Raw genomic sequence first — 24,867 nt, 5'->3', positions numbered from 1 at the left:
AAGGTTCGGATCCGGTTCCGGCTGGATTGTAACAGAGATCCGGCCGATTCGGATCTAGTTAGTAAAAATAAGCATACAGAAAAGTATCTTTTCAAAAACAAACCCTGTGTAACTAAAAAGAGTCATTTTCGTCAGCTAAAATTCAACACCTACCGTGATTGGCTCATTTTGTACACGTGACTAATTTAAATTTGTTTACATTTAAACTATGAAATAAACATTTAAGAAATGCAACTCTTTACCTATGTTGGAAAATTAAAAACTTTACTACCAAATTTTAACCTTACGGCTAGCTGTTTCACTGATTATTAGATTAAAGTAATTTTTACAGTTTTTATAAACCTCACGCTGACTCAGGCTAGTTTAACTAGTTCTAGCTAGTTTTTTTGACTTAAACAGTGGCAACCCTGCTAGTTTAAAAATTTTTGAAAAACTCAGGTTAGTTTTAAGGTCCGGATCCGGGTCCGGATCCGGCTGGATATTGCCATTTTAGTCTGATATCCGGATCCGGCCGGATCTTAATATGAAAAAAAGATCCGGTTGCGGCCGGATCCTAATTTGAAAAAAAAATCCGGATCCGGTTCCGGTCGGATTCTAATTTGAAAAAGAATCCGGATCCGGGTCCGGACGGATCCTAATTTGAAAAAAAGTCCGGATCCGGGTCCGAAACATCACTATTAGAAACATGATAAACTTAAACTATTTCATGATAAGCTTAACCATGACAAAACTTAATCTTCTTTAATTTGTTTAGGTGAACTTTTTTCATCAAAAAACCTTTAATTTATGTCTTAACATTTTGATAATCTAAATTTTGTTGCTCGCTTTCGTGAGTGGCTGTACTTATTTTTGTTTCAAACGAGAAATAGAACGACTAGAAATTATTTGAAGAAATTTCGTAGATAGTTGAGTTTTAGGATACTAAATGGATAAGACCACTTTAACATTTTTATTTTTTCTAATGAAATAAGCGATTGAATACTGAAATAAAAGGTATATACTTAACGTTCAGATTTCTGAATTTCAATATTATTGATAGTTGTTTATTTTTTCACAAGTCTTTGTAATTTCTTTTTATTTTATAGAATTTTTTTTTAAATCTATGGTAAAATACATAATTATAAAACTGTCGATTACACAAATCTTGTTAAATTCGCTATAAATTTAAAAAAGCGATGAAGAGTAGTTAACATTACTATTAAAAGAAAACTTGTAAGCAAAAACTCTATAACCTAGGTATAAATGTGAAAGTAGTAGTTCGCGGAAAGCAAAATCTTGCTAACAAATTGATCTAGTAAATCACTTCAGTCAATTCATATGATCTTAAATGAACAACTTTTTATAAAAATACGTTTTGTGAGATTTAAAGTTGAAAGACACTAACTTTTGAATAAGTAAAACTGTTATAATTTGTATACTTTAAAACTATAATTTTTTTAGTAAGTATAAGTGTTATGTCTTTGTTGTTTTTTTTTGACATTTTTCATACACTACAAAAAAATTACTTAAGTTTTAAGTTAATATTTACGTATACTATAAAATATACAAAGTAATCATGCCAGTATCTACAAAATAAAAGGACAAGAGTTTTAAACAACAAAGTACTTCAAAGAAGTTATCATAGCTGTTTTTATTCATAGTTAGAAGTTCACGTTATTAGTTTAAATAATCAAAAACTACTATACTTAACAATCGTACTTTTCTTAATAGCTTGTTTTCTTCTCAATCACTTACAGACTAAAAATAAGACTTTTATTTTATTCAAAAAAAAGTATTTTTCTGCCTATCATAGAGCAATACAAAATTCAATTCTTTTAAAAAACAATACAATGAAAACTAAATTGTATTACTTAGTAAATTGTTGTCCATTTTTAAACTAGTTTTTCAAGCTATTTTATTATAAATAAGTTTTATAGTTCAACATTATAATTAGCTTTTTATTATTTTTTATTTTAGCTAAGACGAAGACTATATGATGTTAATATTAGCATAATGAACTTTTTTAGATTTACAGGTAAAATATATAAATTTATGCAGTACTTTTTTTATATGTCATATCACTCAAATGTATAAAAAAAAACAGTTTAGTAAACTACTAACAGTATATAATTTATAAGTAAACGTCTAGCTTATTTTGAATCAAAAATACTAAAATTTATGTAAACATTGATAAACTTTGTTGTGTAAACCAATTTTTTTAATTCTAGTTATTTTTTGAGATAAAATAAATTTACACATTACTTTAGTGATAATTCAAGTACATTAGATTTAATCAACATCTAAATAGTTAACAATTACAATAACATTATCTTGTACAATATTTTCATCAAACACATTTAGCTTATATGTATACTAAATATACTTTTATGTTTCGGATTTGTTTTCGGTCTATTTATCTTAACTTTTTAAAGTTTGTGTTTAAAATTTTTACAAAAAATGACTTTTTAAAGTTTGTTTAAACTATGTGGCAACAAACTTTATTTTATTACTTTTAAAAAAACAAACTATTTTTTGAACTCAAAACCAGTAGAATTTGCCTAGAAAATACTTATGACTAAATACGTTTTACTGTAGTATTAAATAAAAAATAATAACGATTATTTATAAAATCCTTTTTAGAAACTTTGTTGACTGTTTTTAAGTATCTTACTTTTTGATATAATAATAAGTGTAGTATACAGTTTGTTATTAAAAGATAAACTAATTATTTCGTGTTTAAGCATATGAGTTTTAACATTTGATAAAATAGAATAAATATTATACTAAATACATATGTTGAGCTGGTATTTGACGTTCTAATTTTAAATTAAATCAGAGCACAGCTTAAAAAAGCGAAAAAAAAAACGAATAATTTTGAAAAAAGCGTTTGAAACTTTTGATTCTTGACAAAGGAAGTTCTTTTAACTACATCTTGTGGCAAGAAAAAAGTAAAGTTTTTGACAAAATACTACAAAAAATAATCACTGCTTTTTTGTCCGCTAAAGCAGTTTACAAAAGTTTTAACCAATAAAATTCAATTAAACAAGTCTTAGATTTGTACGAATGTAACTTCTTTAACAAGTGTCACCTTATCAAACATAATTATAAACTGCACATACATTTCATCATCAGCTATACATTTATCATCGTTTGCTATTTAGATAGTTTAGATATTTGTTTAGATATTTTTGTTTAGATATTTGTGCTTAGTTGTTCGATATTGAGAACAAGTTATATCTTAAACTTTTTGTTTCCGGTTAATACATCTTAACTTAGAAAAACCGTTTAATACTTCAAGCGTTAGTGGAAAATGTTTTAAATTTTTTCAATATTGCAATGTTTTTAGTTTCTTTGTTAAACGCAAGCATGGTTACTAAACTTTTCATCATATGATGAGAAAACTATACAACATTTTTAATCATTTGTAAAAAATTTTACTTTGTAAAATATTATTTGCTAATGGATTACATTCTAATAACAGAAACAAATACCAATAAAAAAGGTTGTTAATAACAACAATTCTCTACACTGAGTTCTTTGTTGTTTTCTCAACTAAACAGATTAAAGATAACCTGATAATTGTCTTTCAAAAAACGATTTCATTGGTTACAATTGAAAAGCTTATTACAAGTGTTTAATGTTTTTTCAATTAAAAACTGATTCGTTGATTTAAAATTAAAGTCTTAATCCTTATTGCTGTTAAGAAAATAAAAACAGTTGTTTAGTTGGATTAGCTGAGATTAAAAGCAGCTTAACCAGTTTAAATTGTCACATGTACTTTTCTCTTACTGTATTTTTACTATGTATATAACGAGTTTATTAACAAACTCAATTTAAACCAACTAAGCTTGAGTTTGCCTTCTGGCTTGTTTAGTTGTCGATTGAAAATTAATCAAAACTTTAGAAATCGTACAGAGGTCGATAAAATTATGTTTTCTCAGATTATGGACGAGACATGTTATTGCTCGAGTTTTTTGTTTGAAGTTTTTCTCAAGCAAACTATTTAAAATAAAACCGTTTTAACAAGTGATTGTGAGAACGTTATAAAATTAAGCTTGAAACCTGATTAAACTAATGACTTTACGTTAACATCTCGTTTAATTGTTTTAAGTATTACAACGTAAAAATTTTTTAATACTTTTTCTACAGTTTTAAAACTGTTTTGTTTTTTTATTTCAAATAAACTAATAAAGCCGCAGAAAATTGAAACTAATATTTAGATGTTTCATTCTTTTTACTTACTCAAACACTGCAAAGTGTCTTTTAAAAAAAAAAAATTAAGTAATGCATGTTTTTAATATATTCTGAATTTTATAAAATTTTGTTTACTAATTAAGTCTGCTTTTTAGTTATTTACGAAAGTTTGTTAACAAAGCATAATTCATAAATTACTTTTGCATTTTTTTTAAACTATCCTGCACAATTTAATTAAAACTTTTATTTTTTTATGAAGTATAACTAATATCTGAAAGCGTAAGTTTTATCAGTTTAAGTGTGCTTATGCAACTAATTTGTTTATCCGATTTCTTTTTGAGTTTATAAGTTCAATGTTTAAACTATTGCTTACTTAATACTTGTATTTAAGAAGTAGTTTTTTAAACAATAAACTCTTCTATGAAGAGATCATTTGTATGCGGATTTAAAACATAAATAAATATTTATAAACTTGCTAAATTTCTTTTGCTAATAAATATTTACTTATTTTAGAATGACAATTAATTAACCTATTTTTCTATTTTATTTCAAAACTTAGATAAAAAGTTGACTTTTGATGATACTTAATTATTTTTTTATCTATTTACACGTTATTTCGTAATACTCAAACAGTTATTTTAGTTAACTAAGTATTTAAAAGTTATGAACATTTCAAATTTAAAAAAGTTTATTCAAAAAAAAAAAAGAAACAGATTTATTAGCTAATTTTATTCAAGAAAACTTCCTTATGGATTTCAAGCGCGTTCTGTTTGTGCTATTAGTAGCATTTCTGTTGAAAAATACTGAGGCAAGAGATAGACGTTTCTTTAGATCAAGAACTCTGAAACCTAGTAATGAGGACAGAGACTTTTACGTAGAAGCACACAACGAAGTCAGAAGTCTGGTTGGTTGTTTGTTTTTGGTTAATATTAAGAAAATTTTAACTATCTAAACACTATTTAAAATGTTTCTATTAGTAATCATAACAAAACTTGTTAATAAGTTTACAAAAAATTACGTTTTTAGATTCTACCTTTTATATTTACCTTTGAATTTAAAAGTTTAAAGGTTTTTTCAACGTATTTAAATATTTACATCAGTGTTGATCAAATCTTTTTAAACTAAGTAACAGAAGTCTAATCAGAATCCTGATCAAAATTTTCAAACGTTTTTAAAGACCATTTTTCGTAGGTTATGCCATCTGCAAGCAACATGAAGGAATTGAGATGGGACAGGAGATTGGAACACATCGCAAGAAAGTACGCCAAACAGTGCAGGTAAGAACATTTATAATAAACAACTTTAATAAACATTGAATAAATAAATAAATGAATATGTCATTGTTAGTGGTAGCAGTGCAAGTTAGAATATTAATAATAACAAATACAAATCGATACATTTTATAAAATACAGTTTTGAGCGGCAACAGTGTACTTTAGAATATTAAAAAACATATATATGCAAATATAATTGTAAACAGCATATGATTTCAAGCAAAACATTAAAGATAGAACAAAAATAATAATTAATACCAATTACATATTACTAACTGTAACTGGTAACATTTAAAGTTAGAAAACATATCCTTGTTAATAATAATAAATGTCAATCATTCTAATTATTGTAAGTGGCTACATAGTGAAACCGAACAAGAAACATCAACAACTGTGATTAAAATTTTTGTAGAGTTTTATGTGGCTACATTGCAAGTTAACAACAAATTAACAACAGATAATATTAACCATATATCATTTCAGATGGCAACACAGTGAAGACGAATCAAGAACATCCAGACAGTTCAAGAACATTGGAGAGAATATTGCATACAAGTATGGAACAAACTACAGGTAGGATGATATTTATAATACTACTAAAACAAAAATTAAATGATTTAACGTTAGCAGTTTTTATGTAAAAACTTGCGTAGTTTTCAGAAAAAAAGTTTTTTATGGGCAACTTGAAATGATCATATTTTGTTAATTTTGTAACTCCTAAGTAAATTTATATTAATAACAAATATTAATTAATACTAAAAAATATTATTTTAATGTTGTTTTAAACTTTACAATTAGTTTTAACGTATCGTAAACAGTTTAAACGACAAAGTTTCAAATTGGTTTGTGAAATAATTTTTAATTACAACTCACCTACTACAGGTGAGATGAAATGATTTTTTAATTTCAAATACTTTGTGCAGGCCCGACTTCAAAACAGCAGTGCAAGATGCTTTGGACAGATTTGATAACGAACGTTTGTATTACGATTACGAGAGCAACACGTGCAGGAGTGGTAAGGTTTGCGGTCACTACACCCAGATGATCTGGGCGGAAACAGAGGCAGTAGGCTGCGCTGGTTGGTTGAAAAATAATTTAGATATGTGAAAGTTAACATATTTTGAAAAATTTATAGTTGTATCTAAAAAAAAATTGTAACTTATGGTTGCCATTATATCTCTATGTAACTTAAAAGCGTTGGCTGCAATGGTTAGTTAGTAGTAATTAGCGAAATTTTTAACAAAGCTTAAACAAAAAAGTAGCTTATATTTGCGCCATACAAATGTTACTTAAATAGGTAGTTTTGTATAATAAGATTTATTTTAATATTTATAATTGCATGTGTTAATAAAATAAATACTATCGTGTTGTTTTATATAGATCAGTGTAACTAAAAATATGACTAGTTTTAGTAAATTTGAAATTAAGCTTAGCAAAAACAAAAATTAAAACAATAGACTTTTTGCCTTGAACCATTTAAAAATTAAATACACTAGTGCTTAAGCTAAAATAAACCGACCAATTTTTTTCAGTCCAACAATGCCCTTCCATGGAAGGAGTAGGAAACCCTGGCGAACCGATATACTTCACAGTGTGCAACTACGGAAAAGCTGGAAACGTGGAGGGACAGAAACCTTACGTTGCCGAGCCGCACGGCTACACCTGGTACAATCTGCAGAAACTTTTGTCGAGCATCAGTAATACTTGGTAACAGATTGTCTCAACGTGCATTCACTTTCAGCATAAGTAATTTTATTCTAGAACGTTTAACGACAAAATTTAAAATTTGAATGCAAAAACACATGCTTAACAATTCGTTGTTTTAAGTTACTAAATAAATGTTTAAAGTGCTCATTTTGTTACGTTAATATCTTTAGGTTGAATAAAGAAATACATGCATAGCTTTTTGTTGTTTTTAAATTAATGACACAGTTATATAGTTATATCTTGGATGACTGAAATATATATTTAAGTATTTATAATAATAAAAACACTTGTTACTAAAGCATAGAGAAGTATTTAAAGAAGTTTAATGCTAATACCAAAGCATTAAAAAAACATTAAAACTTGAATAAAAAAGACAGGTTTCAGTTTGATCAAAAAGTATTAACAAGTTAGCATTATCTAAAAACAAAAATAGTATTTAGGAAAACAAAAATTACAAAATATTTTGAACAATTAATGATTTAAGTATAAATAGCTGTTCATATTTTATAAGCAGCGAGTCTTTGTAAGTCACTAAAATATTTTTCTAAATAATATTTGTTTAATCTTTTAATCAGCTTTACTTGTTAAGATTTCCAAGATTAAACGCCTTAAATTCTAAAATAAAATACAAGTGCTTAGAAAAACACAAATACAAACTGCTTAAAACACTAAACTTATGGAAAGTTTTCAAAATTCTAATTAAAGATATCTTGGTCGAAATTATTTTAAAAAACTCAGCAGCAGAACATGTTAATTGTTTATTTAAAAATATCGTTTCATCAAATACCGTTTCCTTTTGTGACTTAAATATTTAAAAAAAAATATTTACTTTCAATAAGTAAAAACATTAATATACTATATAATTCCTTAAGGTAAAATAGGAATTTATAAGTCTTTGCTCTGAAATTCTTTATAAACAGCTCTTCTTTAAAACCCAGATATAACAAAAATCAACGAATTACTTTACATTTTAACTTTAAATTTTGTTTATTAGTTTTCAATTTAAATGTTTAAACTCATAATTGATAACAAACATTTTACCACAAAACTATACATTAAACTTTTATTATGTACAAAGTTAACTACTTAAAGATGGTAATACGATTTTTAAAGTTATATTACAAAACTTTATTACCATAAGTTTTATTGTTTTGGAAAGCTGAACTTCTAAATTTGTTATTTTGTTAATAATAATTTTGCCATAGTTTTTTTTAAGCAATCAGTAATTACTTTATTTAAATCTAAAGTTTTAGTCTTTTTAAGGTAACTATACTAAACTTTGTAGGGATAAAGATTTTTATTTGAAGTAGACAATTTTCAACGCAATTAAACGCAAAACAAACGAAGTTATAAAAAAAAATTCAAATAAATTTTAGACAATGTTTGTTGTTATTGTTAGAAAACTTAGACAATGTTATGATTAGTATACGCATAATTGATAAAAAAGGCAAACTAATTGTGAAAGTTTTTGAAAAAATAAATTTATTATGCATTAGAAAATTTCGACTTTAGTTTAAATTAAAGTTTTTATATCTCAGTAAATGCATTAAACTTTGTCATCCGTTGTGTACGACTCGATAACCAAAAGGTTTTTGTACAACAGATCCTCAGACTATACTTTTTGAAGTTTTTAAACGTTTTATTTGGAACAATATCAGCATAAAATGTTATATTACTTAGTTGTTATATAATTCTAGCAAAAGTAATAAGTTGTAATAATGGTTTGCAGTATCTGTAAAGTATTAAATTAATGAAATTATTAATGAATGTTAACTAGATAAAACGACCAAAAACTATGAAACTTTTAATGAAACTAGTTGAAAAGTTTTAAAGCTTGAATTAAGTATGTCTTTGATACATAACCTTTTCATAATAGTTTAAATGACAGATTTTTGAAACAATACTAAATTATTCCTTCGCATATAATTTTACGTTAAAGGAAAAAATTATTTTAGTATATCTAAAGTTAGTTCAGAAACTGATAAAAACGACTAATAAGAAAATTTAAAAGTAAGTATGATATTGGTACTTTTAGATAGTGTTTACATAATTTGCAAACTCGATGATCGTGCAATTGAATTATATATCATCGAAAACATTAGTTTATTTAAAAAAAAAATTTATAGTACAACTTTTAGTAATAATCTACTATTGCGGAACATTTGGTGAACAATAAGAGTTGTGCTGAAAATTTTAACTTGGATAGATTAAAGAAAATTGAAATTTGGTTTTACATGTTTGACGTAATTAAAATAGAAGCTATTTGTATTTTAAAAGGAAAACCTACTCTTTGTAGGCAAAATAATGTTTACTCTAGTCTTACTATGACTACTTAAGGCTCTTTTAGTATTATATGTTTGTGAATAATCAGCTTTCATAATTAGTATAATTATAAATTTGATTATTTTTGTTTGGTTGACTTTGTATGTTATTTTTTTTTTATGATGAATTTCTTTTGTATATTGTTTAAAGCTAATTTAGACTTCAAATGTTTGCATTAGATCTATATACAACAACTAACTTCACAAAACCTAAAGTAGGGCAATTATTAAACTAACTAAAACAAATGCTACGCTATAAAACTTATATGTTATATTTTGACGACGCTTTATTTTAAATGGTTTGAAAATAACTGTTTTATTATTACTTACTGATGTTTCTGGGAGCTATCAAATCAAATAGAGCTGTAAGAAATTGTTTTAAACAAAATTTCACAAAAAAAACATAACAAAGTTATAAAATTTAGTAAATATAAGACAGAAGCTATTTTTCTGAGGAAGACCATCGTGCAAAAAGAGTTAAGCCGAAGCAATTTGCAATTTGTTTTCATAAACTTTACTTTTATCTTTTTTAACGAGCTTTTTCAAAAAGCAATCAGCTAATTGCTAAAACCAATTTGCTAATTAGCGAGTGAAAATTTTACAATTAAGGTTTCATGGTGAAAATAAGTGTACCATATTATGATATTTACTTGACACTACTTTGTTTGTAAACTATAGAAAAACAAAAAAAAAAACTTTAAAAAGTAAAAAAATGTTTTACTATGTACAACAATATGTTAGAAAAATCGTATTCATCATTTTTTACGTATATAAAATCTTTATTTTTGACATACTTGAGTGCAACATATTTTATGTGGCAACGATCATGAGTAAATCTTGAAACGTAATGTTCAATTCTCAAGCATAAAAAATTTAAACTGATCTTTCTATAATACTGCTGTTCTGACAACAGGACAAAAATAAATAACTAGAAAAAACTGATACATAAATACAAAATTGTATGAAACTTATAGATTTAACGGGCTATTAAAAAGTTTAACTATGTGAAGTAATGTTATAGTATGCAAACTTTTAGCAAATTTTTATAATTTAAATAAGCCTCAAAAACTGAAAAAAAATAACTTTAAAATAAATTTAAAGCGTCTCAGATCGTGTACCTACTCCTTGTTGTCACAACTCCGTCGTAAGACTTAGAGCACGTGCCGTACTCAATCAACTCCTACCAGTGTAGGCACACCGTCTGGTTGCAGTTCCTCCATTGCGTTACCATGCTAACCTTGTTGTCTGGCGATACCTAGGTCATTTTCCTAGGTTCTGCCTCCGCACGAGTAACTGCAACCACATTTTTGATTTTTTTGTAAAGTTTAATAGAAATTAGTTTTCTCTGTATATTTTCTAAATGGTTAATAGAAATTTGACAAAAAAGATAAAATTAACCGCCACGTTTTATTGATTGAGTACCCATTTACTTTATCACCACTCTCTAAAAGCAAAAATTGCCCAATTAGGGAAATACAATCTCACAAATCAGACTCATACGCTAAAATACTGCTTGTAAAACTTAATTTTTGAGACTACTCATTAGTATTTTACTGATTGAAAACTTATTAAATTTAAGCTAAAGTTAACTTTAAAATTAAAGAGAAAAATTTAAAACTATTCGCTTTTACAATAATAATAAGACGTAAAATTTAATTTTGTGCACTTTTGATATAACATGAAATACAAAATAAAATACATTTTGACTACACGTTTTAAATTAGCTGTGAAGTTTATGTAATCTATAAGCTAGAATGTTAATGACAACTAAAACTCAAAAAAATATTTAGGTGTCACATTTAAAAAAAAAATTAAGCAAGTAAAAAATATATATATTCTTTAAAATATCACGTCTTTATTTCAATTTTGTTAAACACTTAGTATCTTAACTCCACTCTAATCTTTTAACATAAAATCATTAAAAAACCTAAGCTGTTGTTTCAAGCTTGTTTTTACAACAACAATGAATTTCTTACAACTCATAATTTGATTGTTGCTTTTGTTGTTTTGTTCAGAATGTCGGCAGCACTTGCTTGGGGATTTGAGCTTCAGGTATTTTCCACACTATGTAGTTTTTAATGTTGAGATTTTAACCATTGATTGAGTTTTTGTTAAACGACATGTCACCTGCTGTTTTTTGATAAAGGGTTAGGATTAGTTTTTTATTTTTACTTTAGTTAGTTAAAAATTCTACTTTTTTTTGTTTATAGATAAATTTAGTTTTATTTTTTTTTTATTATAAGGTAAAAGTTTTAATTGATAAGATAGGGCATATGGAGTAACACGTGATGAGCTCAAACTCACTCACTTAACCTTCAAAAAACGTTGCAGAGGGGAGAGTGTGTTCTCTGATTTTTTTCTACCTTAAAAAATAAAATAAAAAACTTTAAAAATAGATGCGAACCTCAAAAGATAGAATTTGTTTTTTATTAAAAAAGAACACTTGTATATAAACTTTTTTGCACAGTTAATTTCTTGGTTTCACTTTAATCTTTAAACTAGTTTTATGTAATAACCTAAGCTGTTATTCAAGTCTTTTCTTTAGCAATGTCCATTCTTGGGCAATTAGAAGAACTGAAGCGAATGCTCGCACAAATACAGAGGCGGTTTTAGAACAGTGAGCAGGAGTCGCAGGACAACAAGAATGCATGAATACTCGCAAAGAGTGCAACGTGTAAGCGCCTACTAATAGGGGTTTATTCGGAGCTCGACCATGTGCAGCGCCAGAGAGCAGTAACGAGCAGTAATGAGCTGTCCCAAAAACGACTGTCAAGGAGCAGGATAAAGATAAAGATAGTTTTCTTAACATGTTAAAAGAAAATCAATATTTGTATTATATTTAACACTTTTGTAAAGCATAATTTTAAAAAGTTAATTTTGGTTTCATTTTAATCACTTAAGTTTTTTGTATTGTAAAAAACAGTAAATTTTACATTTTAATTTTCATGTTCACAATTTGTTCCAATTCGAAAAAAAACTCAAAAGTTCATTATGAGCGTTATTGATGAGTTATGTTAAAAGTTAGTGTTGAATGTTTTTTTGAGTGTAGTTATATTATCATAGTTCTTAACTAATTTTTTTATAAATACTGATTATGTGTTAGAACAGTCAAGTTGTCATTTACTTTAAAGTATATTTTTCTTACTACTCACTGGTTTAAACAACAAGTGATACGACTTACACATCAACGAAAAACTTTTAAGATCAAAAAATTTAAGTATTAGCGTAAAATTGTAATCTTGTGTTAAAAATGTTTTTGAACTACTTAAATTTTTTGAAAGTCATTTTTACGTCTACGAATATTTCCAATAAATGAAAAATATTTAGATTTAGGTGTTATAGATCTGTATTATTAAAATAAGCTATTAATTGTTTATTTTTGAATAATTAACTTTGAAAAATATAAGTTCTATAGTCTTTAGTATTAAGGATGCCTGATTAATATAGTCTTGATTTGAAAGAAGATGAATTTTAGTTTAAAAAAATAAAAGTGTGATACAGTCGGTCAAAACATTGTTTGTGTAGTTTAAAAAAGATAGTAATAAAAAATATTTTGATAGAAAGTAACATTTGTCATAAAATAAACTTTACAAAAATTTAAGGTAAATAAATATATTTGACTATATAATTTTTTTTAACTAATGAACAAAATTAAAACCAGACATTGAGCGCAAGTATAATTTTCTAGTTATTCAATAAATATTCATACAGAATTCTCTTTAAAAGATGTAAAGTTGTTCAAATGCTAAAAAGAATTATAAGAATTATGTAACAGAAGTAAAGTGTATTTTGTAGTGTAACAATAATATGTATTTATTACTTATTTCATACCTAGATGGAGGGAAAAAATCGTTAGCTTCAGAGAATACAAGTCAACCTGTAAAAAAAGTAAAAATGGTATAACCGTTCTTATTCCTGATTCATTTAAAAAGGGTCGTTCTACCACTTTGGTCCAACACGAAATTGTTAAAGGGGTATTATCCAATTTTGATAATAAATATGCAGTTTGTGTAAGTTTTTTGATTTAATTTAAGCATTTGACAGTGAAGATTGAAAAATAATATTAAGGAAGATGTAAATTTATTGTGAAGAATACAACATGTTTTTTATTAGTTTATATTTACACTAAAGAAAACAAATCGTTAGCTTTAGAGGATCATCTTGTGAAAAAATTGAAGTTAGATACTACAAGGCTAAGTGTTATCACCGTTTTTATTCCTTATTAAAATAAATGACTTACAGAATAGTACTAGTCCTAGAGTTCTAAATTTTTCATACAATAAATCTTTTTACAAATCATAAAAAAATCAAATAATTAAATGACAAAAATATGTTTTATAAAGAACAAAAACAGTTATCAGATTGGCTTATGGTAAACAAACTCCAAATAAAACTTTGTATAAGAATATGCAAATCAGTAATCAAAAATACAGAGTAGAATGAAATCGATTTTTTTAATTTAATACAACATACCTTTAAATTGTTTCATACATGTTTTGAAAACAAATCATGTTTATCTATTAAAATATCGATGTCATTTTGCTTAAGAGAATAAATTGTATAGCATAATTTTACTTTTAGTTGGCATACTTTACAGTTATCAATACATTTAGTTTCTGTTTTCTTCTATTATATATAATGACAATTTTTTTGTTATAGTAAGCTTAAAGATAAACTTTTGATTAATCTATTAATGTTTTGAACAAGTCTATTTTAAGCTACCTTAATAATATTTTCACCTCATTATAAGATTTGATTTTGTAAGACAAGTAGCAGTAATTTTAAGAGAAATGTAGCTAGTTAGAATCTATAGATGTATAAAACGAGCTCTTTTAGATTTTTATTCAAGACCAAAAGCGGTCTTTAAAATTATTACAAAACTAATTCTAAAATTGGTTTATCTTGTTTGAAGCTGGTTTCACCAACTCTGTTTTAAAACTACCCATGAAATGCTTTAAATTTAGATAAAAATGTAAGTAAGTTTTTAATAAAGTCAATATTTTTATCAAGTTAGAAGCTAAATTAAGTTGATAGAAGTCTATAAATTAAGGAATATTGTAACTATTCAAATATAAAACTAGGTTAAGACGCTTTAGATAAAAGAAACTGCAAGGTATATATCAATTGAGGTAAGTTTTATTTAGGCAGAGGCAATAAGAAAACAGTGGAATGTTAAAAAAAATAATATTATGCTCAAACAGCTTATGTATATAAATTTTATAGGGTTTCAAATGGATGTGAACTGATGCACAGTGGGCTGAAAACGGGGATCAAGCGTCCATTGACATAAAACTGTCATAATACAATTTAAAGTTACACTTAGTGTTACAATAAGAATAATGTTTGTTTTTATTTAAAAGATAGTTGAAATTTTAGTTTTTAATGAAACTTTAAACAAAGAAACTTAGAAAAAAAAAATAATAATTGGCTACCTCAAGAGAGTCACATTTACTTCCGTTTTAATTTAAATAAGAATGAATTTTCAATATCAAGCCTGTTGAAACTATACTCTAAATACAGTCTATTTTTAATTTAAGGCTGATCTTTGTATATCAAAGTTTGTGTTATTAATAACGTTACATTTGTACTAGTTTATCAAAAGAAAAAAAACCGTAAACAATTTGAACAATAAAAACATTTAATCGTTGCAAAACAGTGCAAAAAACAAAATAATTTAGCCTGTGATTAAAAAAAAAGCACTTTAAATTTACTAGAAAATATAAGTCAAACAGTAAGTTCTTGAAACTTATTTGAAATTAAGTTTCTCAAATAAATAAAACACTCTATTCAGTAGCACAAAGCATATGTAACAACGTTTCCCATTCTGATCTACATGATGAAATTTTTTCATTTAGCTGCAAACAACTTCGCGCAGTATGTCCGACTTTTTTACAATAAGTGCAATTCAGTCTGTCTAAAGTGTTGTTAACATCGTAGTCACTCTTGTCCCATAATCGATTTAAACAGTCTGTTAAATTTTCGTACTTAGAAGTTTTCCTTGAAAAGTTCATTCTGTACTGTCTTAAAAACTTGTTGTTAGCTTCCAATCCACTTTCGGTGTAATTTAGCAAATCTCTACCGTTGTTTTGCTTAATTAGTTCAGCACTATGTGCAAGAACAGTATGCGCCGTTGGTGTAAAGCGAATCCATTTACCCGACATGACCAGCATCATTGTTTTTTGACATAAAACTGAGTATTTCTCTACATTAATTTTTCTGTTAGATATTATAGGCCATAAAATAATGGAAACATACAAAATAATTTTGTTAATGTTTTCTTTTAAACTAACATCAAAAATATGCTTTGTCAGCAGAGTCCTATTATTGGTGTTTAGCAAAGTTTTGACTACGTTACCTGTTGTAGAAGTTCCACCATGGCCTGTGGGATACGGTTTTTCGAGAAAACCTTTAATTTGCTAAAATAGTAAAAAAAAACTATATCGATAACTAAAACATATACTAAGCTACCATGTTTTGACCAATACTAACTGTTCTCATCATTCTTGGAGCTTAAATGATCTGGAAACAAAAGTAAGTGAATCTATACACATTAAGAACTTTCTAGAACATACAAAATAGTCTTTTTTGTCACAGTGAAAAACCAGGGATAGGATATTATATTAATCTTTTTAACAGAAATATCGCTTGTCAAAACCTAAAAAAATAGTTATAATCCACATGGTAGATTTGTCTGTAAATTTGAAAATAGATTCCTTGTCATTTTTACTAAATTATTAAAAAAAATTATGTTGGTTCTACAGTGGCAAATTGAGAAAATTAATCCTGAAGAATACCCTAAATTGCAAGAAAATCATCAGTGAATTTTCGGCCAGAATAAAAGATTTTTTAAATGAGAAATAGTATACTTTTACATTTAAATATTCAAAGAATTTTGACTTTTTTCAATTAGCATTAAACCAAAGAAATGAAAAAACTTAAAAAAAAAGTATTTGTATAAAAGCTTATAAAGTGTTGTTTTAACAGTAGATCTTTAATTTTGACAAAAATTTAAGCATTTCTCGAGGCTTTTTTAAACTTAAAAAAAAACAAACTTTGGCTACATATAAGCTTTTAGTATACTTTAAGCAGAACAGAAACAAATTAGTTTTTAAAAGACGAAACCCCGCTCTAAACAATTAAATAAAAATCTTGCTTTAACTGTTTAGTCGCGAAAATAGTCAATGGCCACTTGCCAGCCCACTGTGTGATGAAGGGTAAATTCAAGGTTATAAAACAAAGTTTTAATGAAGGCAGTGGCAAACACCAGTTATGTACTGCTTAAAGAAAGTTTCAAAAAAATCTAGATGATTTTTAAATGCAAAACTCGGTTAAACTAGACTCATTCAGAAAATCCTAACAAAAGTCCTGTGTAAAAGAATTCCTCAAATATAACCAAATGGTGGGCAACGTTATGTCTTTGTTTTTTTATTTGGAATTTATTAAATAAAATTTATTTAAGCACAATGTTAAAATGTACAATAAAACGAAAAACAGGATGAATGAAAATAACTAAAATGATTTTCTTAAGCTTTCTAATTAAAAAAGCAAACAAACATTGGTAAAATCTAAAGACTTCTTTTGTCTTAAATAAAGTACTTTTTTAAGAGCGTTAAGGTGTACTTGGCTATAACATAAATAAAGGGATCATACACAAAACTGTAATCTAAAAAGGAAATTTTTAAAAAATGAATCTGCTGTGCGTTCAAAGATGTTCTCGACCCGTGCCTCCTATGACGCTCCGCCTGCAGTTGACCCGCGCCTCCTTCGATGCTCCACCTCCAATTGACCCGCGCCTCCTTCGATGCTCCACCTCCAATTTACCCGCGCCTCCTTCGACGCTCCACCTCCAATTGACCCGCGCCTCCTTCGATGCTCCACCTCCAATTAACCCGCGCCTCCCTCGATGCTCCGCCTGCAGTTGATCCGCGCCTCCTTCGATGCTCCGCCTCCAATTGACCCGCGCCTCCTTCGATGCTCCGCCTCCAATTGACTCGCGCCTCCAATTGACTCGCGCCTCCTTCGATGCTCCACCTCTAATTTACCCGCGCCTCCTTCAATGCTCGGCCTGCAGTTGACCCGCGCCTCCTTCGATGCTTCGCCTCCAATTGACCCGCACCTCCTTCAATGCTCCGCCTGCAGTTGACCCGCGCCTCCTTCGATGCTTCGCCTGCAGTCAACCCGCGCCTCCTTCGACGCTCCACCTCCAATTTACCCGCGCCTCCTTCAATGCTCGGCCTGCAGTTGACCCGCGCCTCCTTCGATGCTTCGCCTCCAATTGACCCGCACCTCCTTCAATGCTCCGCCTGCAGTTGACCCGCGCCTCCTTCGATGCTCCACCTCCAATTTACCCGCGCCTCCTTCGATGCTCCGCCTGCAGTTGATCTGCGCCTCCTTCGACGCTCCACCTCCAATTGACCCGCACCTCCTTCAATGCTCCGCCTGCAGTTGACCCGCGCCTCCTTCGATGCTTCGCCTGCAGTCAACCCGCGCCTCCTTCGACGCTCCACCTCCAATTGACCCGCACCTCCTTCGATGCTCCGCCTGCAGTTGACCCGCGCCTCCTTCGATGCTCCGCCTGCAGTTGACCCGCGCCTCCTTCGATGCTCCACCTCCAATTGACCCGCGCCTCCTTCGACGCTCCACCTCCAATTGACCCGTGCCTCCTATGACGCTCCGCCTGCAGTTGACCCGCGCTTCCTTCGACGCTCCGCCTGCAGTTGACCCGCGCCTCCTTCGACGCTCCACCTCCAACTGACCCGCGCCTCCTTCGATGCTCCACCTCCAATTAACCCGCGCCTCCCTCGATGCTCCGCCTGCAGTTGATCCGCGCCTCCTTCGATGCTCCGCCTCCAATTGACCCGCGCCTCCTTCGATGCTCCACCTCCAATTGACCCGCGACTCCTTCGATGCTCCGCCTGCAGTTGACCCGCGCCTCCTTCGACGCTCCGCCTGCAGTTGACCCGCGCCTCCTTCAATGCTTCGCCTGCAGTTGACCCGCGCCTCCTTCAATGCTTCGCCTGCAGTTGATCTGCGCCTCCTTCGACGCTCCACCTCCAATTGACCCGCGCCTCCTTCAATGTTCGGCCTGCAGTTGACCCGCGCCTCCTTCGATGCTTCGCCTGCAGTCAACCCGCGCCTCCTTCGACGCTCCACCTCCAATTGACCCGCGCCTCCTTCGATGCTCCGCCTGCAGTTGACCCGCGCCTCCTTCGATGCTTCGCCTGCAGTTGACCCGCGCCTCCTTCGATGCTTCGTCTCAATTGACCCGCACCTCCTTCGATGCTCCGCCTGCAGTTGACCCGCGCCTCCTTCGATGCTCCGCCTGCAGTTGACCCGCGCCTCCTTCGATGCTCCACCTCCAATTGACCCGCGCCTCCTTCGACGCTCCACCTCCAATTGACCCGTGCCTCCTATGACGCTCCGCCTGCAGTTGACCCGCGCTTCCTTCGACGCTTCGTCTCAATTGACCCGCACCTCCTTCGATGCTCCGCCTGCAGTTGACCCGCGCCTCCTTCGATGCTTCGTCTCAATTGACCCGCACCTCCTTCGATGCTCCGCCTGCAGTTGACCCGCGCCTCCTTCGACGCTCCACCTCCAATTGACCCGCGCCTCCTTCGATGCTCCGCCTCCAATTGACCCGCGCCTCCTTCGATGCTCCACCTCCAATTGACCCGCGACTCCTTCGATGCTCCACCTCCAATTGACCCGCGCCTCCTTCGATGCTCCGCATGCAGTTCATCTGCGCCTCCTTCGACGCTCCACCTCCAATTGACCCGCGCCTCCTTCGATGCTCCGCCTGCAGTTTACCCGCGCCTCCTTCGATGCTCCGCCTGCAGTTGACCCGCGCCTCCTTCAATGCTTCGCCTGCAGTTGACCCGCGCCTCCTTCGATGCTTCGCCTGCAGTTAATCCGTGCCTCCTTCGACGATATACCTGCAGTTGACCCGCGCCTCCTTCAATGCTTCGCCTGCAGTTGACCCGCGCCTCCTTCAATGCTTCGCCTGCAGTTGACCCGCGCCTCCTTCAATGCTTCGCCTGCAGTTGACCCGCGCCTCCTTCGATGCTTCGCCTGCAGTTAATCCGTGCCTCCTTCGACGATATACCTGCAGTTGAACCGTGCATCCTTCGATGATCCGCATGCAGTTGAACCGCGCACCCTTCGACGCTCCGCCTGCAGTTGACCCGTGCCTCCTTCGACGCTCCGCCTGCGGTAAAACCGTGCGTCTTTCGACGCTGCGCCTGCAGTTGACTCGCGCATCCTTCGAAGCTCCGCCTGCAGTTGACTCTCGCATCCCTTGACGCTCCGCCTGCAGTTGACCTGCGCATCCTTCGATGCTCCGCCAGCAGTTGACCCGTGCCTCCTTCGACGCACCGCCTGCAGTTGATCTGCGCATCCTTAGACACTCCGCCTGCAGTTGATACGTGCATCCTTCGATAGCTGCATGTTGCCGCCGCCGCCGCACATTCTCGCGCAGACGCTCCAGTCCTTCCAGTTGCCCAAAAATTTGCATGTACCTTGTATAAAGTATTTGCTTTACACATTGAAGTTTCACACAAATGAAAGTTAGTTATAATTTGTAGCGTTTTAGATACTAGGTTTTTTTATATGTAAAATTTTGTTAGGTGTTAAAAAACTATAAAAAGATAATAAACTTTTGACCTACTGTTGACGTTTCACGATCTGCTGTTGTCGCCGCACGAAGCACTGCTTGATCCGAAAGAGATCCAGTTGCTATTGCACTCGTAGATGTTGCACGCTTTGTTGTAGATATAAAATTTACAGTAAGTAAAATATTTAAACTTTTTTTATATTAAAATCATTCCTGTCTATTTTTAACTTATTGTTAACTGTATAAAAAATTTAAAATTAGCTAAAAATGCTAACTGTAGAGCTGCAGATTTTTCTCTGTTTTCTACCTCTTCTGAATCTGGCGTCTACCGGAAGTCTCCAGATCTATGATCTCGGTCTCTGCTTTAGTCTAGCACTAAATGATCCCTATGCGTTTCACAATCTCGTGCTCGGTAGCTCTGTTGTTGAGAAAAAATTATTTGTAGCCCTTTCAGACGCATCTTACATAATAAGATGCTATAGAAATGTATTATTGTGAATTTTTAGCAGAAAACTTTGTGGTAAACAATCGATTTCTAAAACTAGACAGATAAAAACAAAAATAAACATATAGATACATATAAAAAAAAATATTTTTATCATACTTTTGATCTATGGATTTCAAAAGAAAAATTTAACAAATCAAACAAACTAGTGAATTGCAAGCTTCAACGTACTCGCCACGTTTAACTTCGATGTACACCTTCGTTCCACGACCTGCTGCCGTTGCCGCACGGAGGTCTGCTCGACCCTAAAAAGCTGCAGTTGCTTTGGCACTCGTAGATGTTACACGCCTTGCTGTTGACTCCTGATCCTTGACACTTGTTTGTCAGAAAGATCCTTACACGTTACTGCTCTCTGGCCCTTCTTAGTGACTGTGAAGGCTCTAAACAAATTAGTTGGTGTGCCGGTAATGGTCGGCTTGGGCTGGGTACGGTCATTGTGGGCGTCTTGGTGTTGCGACCGTCCCTTTATCCACGGCTACTGGCAATCTTTTCACTCACCCTATTCAAACGTTCTGGTTTTAACAGTAATTGTTCCATCCCTCAGAATGGACAGTCCTGAAAAGTTTTGTAGTTTTAGTTAGAAAATATTTTATAGCTTGACTAATATAAATAAAATAAGCTATTAGGGTATAAAAATTACAGTTGTTTTTGTTTAAGATCTTTAAAAATATATTTTCGTTTTCACTAAAACTAACTCTGGGGATGCAAATACCGAATTCAAAGTTCTCCTACTGACATCATAGCATCTAAGGCCTCTTAGTAATCGGACTTCCTTATCCTATCTCCCCTTCTGAGAGAATACAAGCATTCTCATGTCACAGACGCACATCCTGACTTCCATGCCGCAACTGACGCTGTTTGAGGACCATTGAAACCATTTTGATAAAGGTTGCGAGTGACTGTTGTTGGTTGTTTAAAAATTAATTTCTTTAGAGGTCGAACTAATAAATAATGACAGTTAAAGTTACAATATAGACTGTAAGATGATTGTTAACTTTATCTAATGTATTAATTGCGTAAAACAATTTACGAGGAATTAAGTTTACGTGTTTTTTTGTTTGAATCATGTTGTTATTTTTGTTTTTACCTATTAATTGCAGTTTTCGGTGTTTTTGTTACTACCCGCACAGCTTCCGATTTTTTGATACATTCTCTTTAGCTGCAACAAACTCCACAGTTTTGAGTACTTGGACCACAAGACTGTTGACATGATTTGTGTAAATTTTAAGCGTAAGTATAATTTGATTGCTATATATTTGAGTTAAGTAATGCTTAAAAATTACTACTTATTTAGAAAACAAAATTTGTAAAAAAGCAGTATTATTTATCAAGAAACACAAGTATGTTTAATCTTTAGTTTTTTAATTTGGCAAAAAAAATACATTTCTGCTAGTTGCAAACTCACAGCATTGTTGCAGGGTTCCGGTTGCATCACGTCTCAACCGACCATTCTGGCGTCTCATTATCTCACGTATATGCTCCTTGTTGTCACATCTCCGATGTAAGACTTTAGAGCACGTGCCGTAAACGGCCCACTCCTTCCAGTACAGGCACACCGGCTGGTTGCGGTGCCTCTATTGCGTTACCATGGTAACCTGGTTGTCCGGCAATGCTGTTGTCGTTGGCCTGTGACGCATCTGGGCTCCGCACGAGAAACTGCAAGCCCTGTTACAGACCACTTGGTCAACGTGCCTGAGTGTTACATGCGTCCCTCTCTGCCACGGTTCTCTTCATTTCCCTTCTTGCATGTCCAGATCTTGTCGCATTTAACCAAGAACGGACAGTCCTGAAAAATAGTGTAGTTTTAGCAATAGAAAATTCTTTTAGTTTTCTAATGTTGTAAGTCGTACAGGTAACGTGTATAATTTGTTTTTGATATCTTTTTATTTCTAAAAATATAACTTGTGGACGATGACACGAAGTTTACGGCGACCAAAACTCCCACAAGTGACTATTTTCTTAGGACCCTTGCACTGGTAAAAAAGAAATTGAAGACCTCTGGCAACCAAAAATTCCAAACTGCTTTCCGCCTCCGCACGGCTTGCTGCATTCGATGCAAGGCGTTAGTGTGCTTATTACTTGGCATGCCTGAAAAAGTTTAAATATTTGTATATTCTGTAGTCTTAAAAGTAGTTTAAAAGCCTTATTTTACTAAAAGGGTAGATAATTTTTAGTTAAATTTAAAATGCGTACAGAAATTGATTGATTTAAACAAGATTCATAAAGTCAAATTATCTTTTTTTCTTGTTATTCTTTTTTTGTAAAGAGTTTATTAAAAAAATATACTTAAAACTAAAGTTAAAACATAAATTTATGAAGCTCTTCATAAGTTTTTTGCCCCTCTCACCAAGAAATAAATTTATTCTGGTAATAAAATTAATAATTTATTTTCTATAAAAGTTTTATGTGTCATTTAAAAAGCAACTCGAGCAGGACAACTCAAATAGAGGCAAATCTATCACTGGCAACTCGATCACCGGCAACTTGAGCGTAGGCAATTTGAAAAGAAACAACACAAGCAGAGGTGATTCGAGCAGAAGCAACTTGAGCAGAGGCAACTTGAGCAGAGCAACCTCGAGCAGGGACAACTCAAATAGGGGCAAATCGATCACTGGCAATTTAAGCACCGGCAACTCGAATTTATTTTTTGCATCACTTAAAAAATATACCACGCGACGCCATTGGTAGGGAGTAAAGCTCATTTTTTGGTCGAATTGTAAAGTTCATATGAAAGATATGATTTCGATGTGCTTTCGTTTCATTAAGAATAATCTAAAGAAATGAAAAAATAAATTGCAAAAAAACAATTGCTGTTCAAAAAATTAATTTCAATTCAACAAATCATACATTTTTTGACTTCTACAGTAGTAAAATATTTAGACATCTGCTATACTTATAATTTAAATCTTAAATGAAAGCTTATAATTGTAGGCATAAATTAAAAACCTTTCAACTGTGTTTAATGGGTTATGAAGTCATTATTACATGATATATGCAAATTTGTCTTTAAAATTGTTTTTTTTAATACAAAAAGCAAGTTCTTCTGCTGTTTTTACATTTAAATTTTTTGTTTTTGAATGCAAAATGTGCAATTTTGAAACATTGTATTTTTAATGTGGTTCATAAATAGGAAAGACTCACTGCTCAATCTGACTGTTTGACTTGTACAAAGTATGATAAAGTAGCATCACTAACTAAAAGATAATAAATAAGTTGATAAGCATCTTTATTTGACAAGTACCAATAACTTAAGCACAACAAGATCAATAGCTTACAGCTTCTTAAAGTAAGGGTTAATGTAAAAAAATCTCCAAAAACATTTTACCAAGCTCATAAATTAATGAAACAAAAAATTTGTTTAAAACGAACAAATTTTATTGAACTTTTTTGTCATAAATACCAAAAACAATTTACTTGATCTACTAATAATTATGTATGTTACTTAATAATAATAAATTAAACTAACTTTTGATGCTTTCATTTCTTATATCTCTTCGAAAAATTTGAGCATTCCGGAAATTCTGCAGCGCTCCTGAGTTCAAAAACCTTCAGTTCCTGATCCTCGAAAAATCGTGCTCTAGGACCATTGTCCCAAGTTGGTGAACGGTGTACAGTCCTGAGTTTATGATAGGTATTTAAAAAGTATCAATAGAAAAGCTCTAAACAACAACATGGATGAAAAATTATAATTGAAACTATAAATGATGTTGTTGCTTAAAATAATATAAAATCATTTTTCTAAATAGTAAAACACAACAACAACTCTTATTGTAATTTATTTTTCAATGAAATTTAAAACATTTATACGACCAACTAAAATAATTACATACTTGAGTAGTGCAATGGTTGGATTCTTGGTACTCCTTGGCAATAAGTATCACTTTTTCCCCTTAGCCCTTACTCTTTGTTTGTAATCGGTTTCTTCGACCGGTTTGGTGAGCAGTGGCTTATGATTGTAGTGGGTGAAAGTTTTATTTGAGAGTTGTGCGTTTGGAACTAAGAGTGTCCTGAAATCCTGTACTGCTCCTTGGCATCCGACCTCTCCGACAATTCCTTTAGAGAAAAACGATTCTTTAGCGCAAATCTTCCTTTGCAAGCATCCAATTACTGTCCTTCAGGTGGCCAGCTAAAGATTATGGGCATGGCTGTAACAAATAATCTATGTGTTGTATTTAGCTTAAAAGATTGAATTAAACAGCAAAATATCACTTTCTAATACTTAAATGTGAACTTTATTTGAGAAATTTTTTAAGATTGAAATTCGATTAAAACTAACTA

General features: G+C 31.8%; 1 protein-coding gene across 1 annotated transcript; it reads left to right on the top strand.

The window, feature by feature from the left end:
- Positions 1-4,921: 4,921 nt before the first annotated feature.
- Positions 4,922-7,158, top strand: LOC145841874 (uncharacterized). The gene is made up of 5 exons (XM_082949169.1): positions 4,922-5,077; positions 5,365-5,450; positions 5,931-6,020; positions 6,371-6,525; positions 6,980-7,158. The coding sequence occupies exons 1-5, from the start codon at positions 4,922-4,924 to the stop codon at positions 7,156-7,158; spliced, it is 666 nt and encodes a 221-aa protein (XP_082805295.1).
- Positions 7,159-24,867: the final 17,709 nt, after the last annotated feature.

Source organism: Thalia democratica, chromosome 1, assembly GCF_965202585.1.
Source record: "Thalia democratica chromosome 1, ktThaDemo2.hap1.1, whole genome shotgun sequence".
NCBI lineage: Eukaryota > Metazoa > Chordata > Thaliacea > Salpida > Salpidae > Thalia > Thalia democratica.
Note: the sequence above shows the minus strand (reverse complement) of the source record. Positions and strands in the feature narration are given on the sequence as shown.